Raw genomic sequence first — 10498 nt, forward strand, 5'->3', positions numbered from 1 at the left:
ACATCAGCCCTCATCATTTTACATTTTTTGGTCCTTCGAGCCGGATAGTGGTAGCCTAACTCAATTCAACTTAAAAACTAACTTGAACTCTCGTGACTCTTGGTGCGCGATTCAACGTTGACGCATTGCTGAGTATCCGGAAGTGATACTGCGTTGACGGAAAGGGTAACTTGTGACACTAGTGCGAAAATTAGCCTGCGAAAAGCGCGTGTGTGATTCCCAGTGGGGTTTAACCTCTCCAAGATCACCATTCAAGGTCATCGCCAATCAACCTCGCCTACTGCTAGCTGCTCAAGAGGACTGCCAACACTGTCAGTTCTTTCCAATTACTTTTGGCAATTGTCGCTAAGCTTTACTTTTTCGCCCATTTATTCTTCCTCGATAGCTTTTAGAGTTTTTCCACGATGTCCGCCAAGTACTTTATGGCTCAGGAGTGCCACATGACCTACCTCTCCATCCTCCACAACGAGGTCGACTCCGGAGACATCTCTACCTGCACGATCTTCGACGCGGAGATTAAGCTCGAAGCGCTAGAGGCCACCTGGAACAAGATCGTCGATGCGCACGACAAGCTCATCGGTTGTAAAGACATTGATGTGATGAATAAGAATTCTCGACCTCGTATGTAATATATTATAGTATTGGTGATCGGTCAATTAAGAAAACGTAATTTTAGTTAACGTTTCGACCCGGATATGGGCCCTCCTCAGAACGATTTATTTGAAAACTGTCAAAAAAACAAACAAAAGGAAAATAGGACTTAAAAAAAAGTAATCGGACACAAATATTGCAGATGTAACATTCTCAGAGACAATAAACATTGTTGATAGTAAGAACCTTATGAATAATTGTGATAAGGATGTTTTTTAATGTTATTTACCTTTTGAGTTAAGTAAGTGTAATGAGATGTAGTCGATTTCACAATTACAATTGGCGGAAACAGTGTTCTTTTTAGTGACGGGAGACAATGTCACTCTTCCAGTTGTTTTTTTGTAGGAGTTAAAGGTTGGTAGTCATTTATTTAAAAAAAGATTAAAGAACTATGTTTTTTCACAGTCAATATGTCATAGTGTTAAAAGGTTATTGAAGAAGGTCAATTAGCAATGAAATTAATTCACAGGTGTCAATTAGGTGGAGGTAAGCTCTTTATAATTAAATTCTACATGTCTAACGAAATATTGTTGGTTGAACCAATTGGGTCAACAGGTGAATAACGACTGATGGGGGAAAACACAATAATCCAGAGTGATGGTGAACATATTATAAACATTATACAGAAAAAACAATAAATATTTGGTACGAAAGGTTATGTAGAATGAACTGTAAATGGAGACTAAATAATAATTTTTTTTATAAAAAAAATAAAAAAAAAAAAAAAAAATTAGTTTAGGTTAAACCATATTTGTTGTGTGGGCAGAGATTAGAGGTTTGTAAATATTGCTTAAATGTTCAACGTCTTGTCTGAGATTTACCGTATTGGTATGACCTATAATGTTGCACATTTCTAAAAGCAATCTTCTGTAATAATTTTGTTCTTCACAAAGGATGTTTGTGTTGTCAAAATTGAAAGTGTGTTGTTTATCAATCCTATGTTTCGTTAGAGCTGTATGCCGTTCATCTGTCTCATGTATATTACGTTGGTGTTCCCTAATTCTGATGTTGATGAAACCAGATGAACGGCACACAGCTCTAACGAAACATAGGATTGATAAACAACACACTTTCAATTTTGACAACACAAACATCCTTTGTGAAGAACAAAATTATTACAGAAGATTGCTTTTAGAAATGTGCAACATTGTAGGTCATACCAATACGGTAAATCTCAGACAAGACGTTGAACATTTAAGCAATATTTACAAACCTCTAATCTCTGCCCACACAACAAATATTGTTTAACCTAAACTAATTTTTTTTATTTTTTAAAAAAAATTATTTAGTCTCCATTTACAGTTCTTTCTACATAACCTTTCGTACCAAATATTTATTGTTCTTTCTGTATAATGTTTATAATATGTTCACCTTCACTCTGGATTATTTTGTTTTCCCCCATCAGTCGTTATTCACCTGTTGACCCAAGTGGTTCAACCAACAATATTTCGTTAGACATGTAGAATTTAATTATAGAGAGCTTACCTCCACCTAATTGACACCTGTGAATTAATTTCATTGCTAATTGACCTTCTTCAATAACCTTTTAACACTATGACATATTGACTGTGAAAAAACATAGTTCTTTAATCTTTTTTTAAATAAATGACTACCAACCTTTAACTCCTACAAAAAAACAACTGGAAGAGTGACATTGTCTCCCGTCACTAAAAAGAACACTGTTTCCGCCAATTGTAATTGTGAAATCGACTACATCTCATTACACTTACTTAACTCAAAAGGTAAATAACATTAAAAAACATCCTTATCACAATTATTCATAAGGTTCTTACTATCAACAATGTTTATTGTCTCTGAGAATGTTACATCTGCAATATTTGTGTCCGATTACTATTAGTACCATTGTTATATTTTTTTAAGTCCTATTTTCCTTTTGTTTGTTTATTTGACAGTTTTTAAATAAATCGTTCTGAGGAGGGCCCATATCCGGGTCGAAACGTTAACTAAAATTACGTTTTCTTAATTGACCGATTACCAATACTATAATATAAAGACATTGATGTTTCTCACGCCTACTTCAAAGAAGGCAGATACACTATGGTGCTTCAGCGCTACACCTTGATCAAACCCGCTCTCAAAAAGCGCGCTAACGAGCTTGAACCTCGCTTAGCACCACTCTCGCCTCACAATGTCACCATGCTAGACAACGCTCATCATCATCGTCCACAACTGCCCACGATTCAGCCTCCAAGATTCAACGGAGAGCTCTTGGAGTGGCAGTTCTTCAAGAACAAGTTCATGTCAGTTGTCAGCAAGGACGGCATCACCGAAATCCACAAGATGCACTACTTGCTACAGAGCGTACATGGAACAGCGTATTCTCTAATCGCCAATGTGGATATCACCGCCACCGCATTTGCAGACGCCTGGCAAGCGTTGACCACGCGCTATGAGAACAAACGCGTCCTTATCACTGCATAACTAAACAAACTGTTTAACATCCCCAAGATGGCTTTGCGATCTGCCCAGGAAGTCAATGCTCTAATTAACACTACAAACGAAGTGCTGAACTCCTTGAAGTCACTCGGATCGCCCGTCGATCAATGGGATCACCTGCTCGTCCACTTTCTTACTCACAAACTCGATCCTCAGACGCGTGAAGACTGGGAGCTGACGCTTGGATTTGCTGCCGATTATCCAACGCTGGAGAGACTCAAAGCCTTCCTCATTGGTCGCGCTCGAGCCCTTGAAACTCTGGAAGACAAACCTCCAGCCAAGCAGAACCCTAAGTCGAACTCCAAGGTCAACAAGAAGTCCCCGAGTGGTAATAAAGGCACGCCAGGCTCAAAAGCATCTACTGCGCATGTCCACATGGTCAGTGCGTCGCCACAAAATACCTGCTCGACGCCGCACACGCCTACAGTACAGACTCCCGCTACACAAGCGAAACCTCAGAGTCCCTGCTCCTGCTGTGGTGCACCGCACTTTATCGTCTCGTGCCCGTCGTTCCACAATTTGACACCAAATGAGCGTCATCAGCAAGCCCTCTCCAAGAATCTGTGCCTGAACTGTCTCGGATTACACGCACTGGAAAACTGCCGTAGCAAGAAACGCTGTCGCCATTGTCAAGCTGCGCATCATTCAATGCTGCATGACTTTCAGCATCTCAACACAATGAGAGCTCGAGCAGATGCAACTGCGCTCTCACAAACGTCAACTACGCCTCAAACAAGTCAGACTATGTCAGCATGACTATCTGACACCCGCAACGCCAACTCTCAACTCACTCTCTCGCCATCGTCATCGCCTATCGCCGCAACGCTTCTATCAACGCAACAATCTCGCTCTGCGTGCAACGCAGCTACTTCACCTAGGCCAATGGTGCTGCTAGCTACTGCACAAGCTCTTCTCATCTCGCCTACTCGACTTGCACATCCAGTACGAATGCTGATTGACCCAGGCTCAGAACTCACGCTTATCGCCCAACAGCTCACTCTCCTGCTCGGTCTCATGCCCTCTGATTCTCGCATTCCAATCATTGGAGTCGGAAACGTGCCGTCAGGATCAACAAAGGGTACTGTTGAAATATCTCTACGCTCTACGCACTCTGACGACCAGGTCAATCTCCACGCGCACGTACTGCCATCTCTCACTGTCGAGCTGCCTCCAGTCGCCATCTCCAGTCAATCCTGGCCTCACATCGCCGATTTGGATCTTGCTGATCCAAAACACTTTTCACCAGGTCGAATTGACATACTCGTCGGAGCAGACTCGTATGGCCTGATAATCAAGCCTGGAGTAAGAGCTGGACAACCAGGTCAGCCTATTGCGATTCAGACAATCTTCGGATGGGCTGTTCTTGGACCTATTACTCAATCGCCTCACTCATCGCCTGCGCATCAACATCATCTTATCTCCAATTCACATCTACACGAGCTCGTGACAAGGTTTTGGGAGGTCGAGGAAGTTCCATCGACTCACCAGGAATCTCTCACCGCTGAAGAAGCTGAGTGCGAGGCTCACTTCATCGCAACGCACTCTCGCGACAGCTCAGGTCGCTACATCGTGCGTTTGCCATTCAAATCAAATGCTCCGCCTCTTGGACACTCGAAAGGCATCGCACAACGCTCGCTAGCTCGACTACTAAATCGCCTATCGCATCAACCTGAACTTCATCGACTGTACCAAGACTTCCTCAACGAGTACGAGTCTATGGGTCACATGGAGAAAGTCCAGCCTCAAAACACTTTCACGGACGGATATTACTTGCCTCATCACGGCGTAATGCGCAATAATAAAATCCGAGTAGTGTTCAACGGCTCCTCCAAGACCACTTCAGGTTACACGGTCAACGACCTGCTGCACACTGGTCCTAAAACCCAGAATGACATCTTTGACGTGCTGCTCTACGTCAGACGTCATCACTACATCTTCACAACAGACGTTGTGAAAATGTTTCGCCAAATCTCGGTGCATCCAGACGATCGCAAGTATCAACGCATCCTCTGGGTTGACGACAATTCTCGAATCCAGGAGTATGAGCTCACGACAGTTACCCACGGTACCAAGCCTGCTCCATACCTCTCAGGCCGCGCGCTGCAGCAATTGCTGCTCGACGAAGGTCACCTGTTCCCTCTCGCAAAGGAACCCTTCGAACAAGGCAGCTACGTTGATGATGTCACTGGCGGTGCTGATGATCTCGACTCGCTAAACGCCATCGCTACTCAAGTTGAAGAGATGTGCCTACGGGGAAGCTTCCCACTGTCAAAGTGGAAAAGTAATCACCCGGACTTCTTTAAACTTCGCTCATCTCGATCATCCTGCTCCGAGACTCATGAATTCAGCGAGTCATCCTCCAAGATACTGGGTCTCACCTGGCAATGCGCTCCAGATCTGTTCAAGTTCACCGATCAGTCGGTACAAAGACCAGCCATCACCAAACGCACAATCCTGTCTGAGACAGCTCAATTGTTTGACCCTCTAGGGTTAATATCACCAGTCGTAGTTCGTGCTAAGGTGCTGATGCAAGATCTCTGGCAACAAAAGGTCGGATGGGACGATCAACTCACTCCGCAGATTATTCATCGCTGGATGACATTCCGCCAGGAACTCTCTCAGCTCTCGCAACTAGCAATCCCTCGCTGGCTGCAACTTCGCTCTGACGACACGGAAGTCGAAATCCACGGCTTCTCGGACGCATCACTAGCTGCAATGGCAGCTGTTGTCTACGTCAAGGTCTCAACTCCTGGGGAATCATCAAAGGTGACTCTGGTCTGCTCCAAGACACGAGTTGCGCCCCTGAATCGCCTAACAATACCACGATTGGAGCTTTCAGCTGCACTGCTCTTATCAAAACTCATCAAGCGAGTTCAATCGACTCTCCAACTCAATCATGCTCATGTTACCTTGTGGACAGACTCCTCAGTATCCCTCGCTTGGATCAACAGTGACGCAATGCGTTGGAAGGAGTTCGTGAAGAACCGGGTTCAAGCCATCCAGACAACTACACCTGATGCCACGTGGAAGTTTGTCTCAGGGAAGCACAACCCCGCAGACTGAGCCTCTCGAGGCCTGACACCCTCGCAACTTATCACACACAACCTCTGGTGGTCAGGACCCAACTGGCTCACTGAATCACCACGCCTCTGGCCTTCGTTCGCCGCTCCGACTGATCAACCAGCTGATGACGAAGTTTGAACAAGTGCTGTACTCACCACCACTGCTTCGAAACTACCGTTTGAAACTTTATTCGACAAAGACATCAGTCTCACGAAGCTTCTACGCATCACAGCTACAATTCAACGCGCAGCAGCATGTTTCAAGCGAACACCAGCATCAAATCTCACAGCATCACCGCTGAACCCAGCTGATCTGCAATTCTCGCTCACGTTCTGGATCAGAGCTACGCAGCAATTTCACTTTGCCAGCGAAATTCGTGCAATTTCCCAAGGCAAAGCACTCGCAAAATCGCACCCGCTCACCAGACTCACCGCCTGGATCGATCAAACCGGTCTGTTACGAGTTGGTGGACGCCTGCAAAATGCTCAGCTGGAAGAAGATGCCAAAAATTCTCCAATTCTACCCCGAGAATCGAGAATTACTACGCTCTGCATCTCCAACGCACACACTCGCACCATGCACGGTGGTACGCAGCTCACACTCAACTACGTACGCCGATACTGCTGGATACTTGGTAGTCGCGCTCCTATCAAGCGTCACATTCATCACTGCGTCACCTGCGCCAGGATACGCGGAATACGCGCTCAACAACGCATGGGACAACTTCCAGCTACACGTGTCACACCATCACTTGTCTTCGAACACACCGGAGTCGACTACGCAGGCCCAGTGTCTCTCAAGTTCTTCCATGGGCGTGGCACGCGCTCATACAAAGCGTGGATCGCAGTGTTCGTGTGTTTTTCAACATCTGCTGTTCACTTGGAGCTTGTCACCGATTACACCGCCCACGGTTTCCTGAAGGCCTTCAGACGCTTCACTGCACGACGCGGCATCTGCAAGACGCTCACCAGTGACTGCGGAACCAACTTCCAAGGCGCCTACGTCATCCTGAAACGACTGCTTGCTGGTTCCACTAAAGAATCAAAGCATTTACAGCAACTCATCGCTAATGACGGCACCAAATGGAAGTTTAATCCACCAGGAGCTCCTCACATGGGTGGCAAATGGGAAGCTGCCGTGAAATCCATCAAACATCACCTCTCTCGCACCAACTCAGACAAAATCCTCACATACGAGGACTACTCTACGCTACTGACTCAGGTTGAAGCAGTGCTGAACTCTCGACCCCTTAGTGCTCTGTCCGAAGATCCAGATGATCTCATCGCCCTTACGCCTGGACACTTCATCCAAGGAGCAGCTCTCACCACGATACCTGAGCCATCACTTCTCGACACGCCTCACAACCGACTATCAAGGCTGGAAGAAATTCAACAAAGGTTCCAACTGTTCTGGTCTCACTGGTCAGACGCCTGCCTGAAATCGCACCAGGCCATCTCCAAGTGGAACACCACATTCCACGACATCAACGTCGGATCGCTCGTCTTACTCTCGGACGACCGCTATCCACCGTCAAGATGGCCGTTGGGACGCGTCACGCACATTCACCCAGGCAAAGATGACCTGACGCGCGTCGTCACCATCGAGACTGCTACATCGACGTACACGAGACCTACACAAGTTGATACTCCTTCCGATCCCGAGGCACAAGGAAGATCTTCAAGATGTCGCTCCAGCTTCATCACAACTACTTCTCCAACGAGCGGAGAAGGGGGGAGAATGTTGAAATCTCCCTCTCTTGCTCCCTACCGTCAATCGCGCTCACGCATGGCTGGCCAGTACTGCGTTCCCAAAACTATCTTCTCGGCGCTCGACGCGCGCCGGGCCTAGAGCTGGGACCACGGAGCCAGCTCTCCCGCGTCGCCACGTCTCGCTTCCGCTCGCTCGCATACTGTAACCTGTTGCTATCGCATCACGGTTTAACCAAATCTGCTAATATCTCTTTAATCTCTCGCAATATCGTGCTGATATCTTATTAATAATTTATATTATGTAATTAATTGCTTGATTCTGTTTATAGTTTCGAAATATCTCACTCCTCTGTGCTTCTGTGGTCAGATAATTGCACCGCATGTGCTTAACCTTAACCTTAACCTGCCATCCGGCATGCTTTGCTTAATCTCGCTTGCTTATCAAATCAAATTAAATATGAACTGTGATAAAATGAACGATTCACTGTGATTAATTAATTTAAGTAGTTATAAATAAACAAAAGTTGTTCTATTTAGCTAAAATTAAGCTCCCCTAATTTCCAGCATTTTAATTTACCTTTTTTTTGCTACATCAGCCCTCATCATTTTACAGATCCGTAGTGGCGACAGAAAGTGTGTACAAAGGGCAGGGACCTAATGAACGTGAGTTACTGACTCAGGCTTACTGGAAATTCCTTGTTCCTGGGAAATCATTGCAAGCTCGAATCCCTAGCACAAAGGAGGTTCACCGGGTTACCCAGGCCTTTCAGCCAGGGAAGACATGCTGATTCCTTCAGTGTAGTGCGCGTGCGTCCCAGAACATCTGAGGGCATCACAGATCTGTTATTGCGCAATCTCGTGCGGTAGAAGCCGCCTTTCACTTCAAGAAGATTCATTTGTACGCAGGTAGTGAAAACCGCTCAATCGAGGCCGGGGGCCTTGGATATACCGGAAATTACGCCTGCTCAGCAGGCTAGAGTCTCGTCAGTTGTCAGAATCATCCAGAAAAATCAATCCACCAGGTAAGAACGGCCATGCACTACTGCCCACCGAATCAAAAGCGAGCTCTCAATCTGTCTATATTTCCGGTGTCCGGACCTGGTGATGTTTCCCATGTTGAGTCAAATTAAGCCGCAGGCTTCACTCCTGGTGGTGCCCTTCCGTCAACTCCTCTAGGTTTCTGCTTTGCAACCATACTTCCCCAAGAATCCCAAAGTCTTTGGTTTCCCTAAAACTGCTCGCCGAGTCATCGGAGAAACTTCAGCGAATCGTCAGCTGGCATCGTCTATGGTGAGGACTAGGAAGGTATCTGATCGCCTTTGGAAATCTAACTCTTGTTCTTAACTGAAAAAAAACATTTTTGGCAACTGCTTTGGCTTCTGTCCGTCATGTGACGATCCATGAATTTCGAATCTGACGTCGCAATATAAATGCCGCTATCTGTCCCTATCAATCACAACCTCGGGGTTCCGAAAACCAAGAGAATAGCAACAAGGTCCTATTCCATCATTCCATGCATACAGTATATACGCAAAAATAGCCTGCTTTAAGCACTCTGATTTGTTAAAAGTGAACGTAGCTACCCACCTCGACACTCAGTGAAGAGTATCGCGATAGGATATTAGTTGGGCCGCCACGAAGGGCTAAGCCCAGTGGTCGTATGTCCCACAATCATGCCAGTTCGATAACGCGAGTGGTAAACCGACAGCGTGGGACACAGATTCACCTTCGAGCTTTTCAACCGCAACAGCTTCAGTATACGCTATCGGAGGTAAAATCACCGCGGCTGCTGGCACCAGACTTGCCCTCCGGTGGATCCTGGTGGAAGGATTCGAAGTGTACTCATTCCGATTGCGGTGCCTCGGATGAGCACGTATCGTTATTTTTCGTGACCTCCTCGCGGATTCGGGATCGGAAGATTTGCGCGCCTGCTGTCTTCCTTGGATGTGGAGGCCGTTTCTCAGGCTCCCTCTCCGGAATCGAACCCTGATTCCCCGTTACCCGTTACAACCATGCTAGGCGCAGAGCCTACCATTGACAGTTCATAAGGCAGACATTTGAAAGGAGCGTCGCCGGTACGAGACCGTGCGATCAGCCCAAAGTTATTCAGAGTCACCAAGGTAAACGGCGGACGGGACGTACCCGCCGCCGATTGGTTTTGATCTAATAAAAGCATTCCTTCCATCTCTGGTCGGAACTCTGTTTGCATGTATTAGCTCCAGAAGAGCTTCTATACAAAATCTCGGCTCGGACGTGCGCCACCCATCGCCGACCGGGTCTCGAAGCCCGGTTGGCCGCGCGTCTACTGTGTGTGTTTCGGTACTGCACGCAGGCAGCCCCGGTTCCGTGTGCCGCCACCTCGACACTCGGCTTATAAGCGTTCGAACAATCTCCCGTACCCTACGGCTAGAGTAAAAGCGTCTGGGATACGTTGTTATAACATCTCTGGTCTTTGAGTGTACGCTCGGAAAAAAGCAAGTTGACGCGTGCGTTGGAGCGTTCAGCCTTCCGTGTTTCACGGAGAGCCGAACTTCTTGGTACCGCGTCAAGGGCCATTCGGTCCAAGACACCGACCCGCGGTAATGCAGTGACGATAGATGGAACAACGCGAGTCGAGT

The 10498-nt window shown here is 46.7% G+C and overlaps 3 protein-coding genes across 3 annotated transcripts; all 3 read left to right on the forward strand.

Moving 5' to 3' along the window:
• The first annotated feature begins 404 nt into the window (after positions 1-404).
• LOC124302240 (uncharacterized) lies at positions 405-3093 on the forward strand. The gene is made up of 2 exons (XM_046758178.1): positions 405-621; positions 2666-3093. Exons 1-2 carry the CDS (start codon positions 405-407, stop codon positions 3091-3093), a joined length of 645 nt encoding a protein of 214 aa, XP_046614134.1.
• Positions 3094-3990: 897 nt separating this feature from the next.
• On the forward strand, positions 3991-6171 carry LOC124302242 (uncharacterized). The gene has a single exon (XM_046758179.1). It carries the CDS (start codon positions 3991-3993, stop codon positions 6169-6171), a length of 2181 nt encoding a protein of 726 aa, XP_046614135.1.
• A 576-nt stretch (positions 6172-6747) lies between these two features.
• On the forward strand, positions 6748-8019 carry LOC124302243 (uncharacterized). Its single transcript, XM_046758180.1, has one exon. The coding sequence runs from the start codon at positions 6748-6750 to the stop codon at positions 8017-8019; it is 1272 nt and encodes a 423-aa protein (XP_046614136.1).
• Positions 8020-10498: the final 2479 nt, after the last annotated feature.

The sequence above is a fragment of the Neodiprion virginianus genome, chromosome 4 (assembly GCF_021901495.1).
Source record: "Neodiprion virginianus isolate iyNeoVirg1 chromosome 4, iyNeoVirg1.1, whole genome shotgun sequence".
NCBI classification, from domain to species: Eukaryota; Metazoa; Arthropoda; class Insecta; order Hymenoptera; family Diprionidae; genus Neodiprion; species Neodiprion virginianus.

What these genes read in the sequence shown, in the direction of transcription:
- LOC124302240 (XM_046758178.1), top strand. Translation starts at nt 405, where the DNA reads ATGTCCGCCAAGTACTTTATGGCTCAGGAGTGCCACATGACCTACCTC. An exon ending in GAATAAGAATTCTCGACCTC is followed by an intron (nt 622 to 2,665) that starts GTATGTAATATA and finishes TATAATATAAAG; the next exon opens with ACATTGATGTTTCTCACGCC.
- LOC124302242 (XM_046758179.1), top strand. Translation starts at nt 3,991, where the DNA reads ATGGTGCTGCTAGCTACTGCACAAGCTCTTCTCATCTCGCCTACTCGA.
- LOC124302243 (XM_046758180.1), top strand. Translation starts at nt 6,748, where the DNA reads ATGCACGGTGGTACGCAGCTCACACTCAACTACGTACGCCGATACTGC.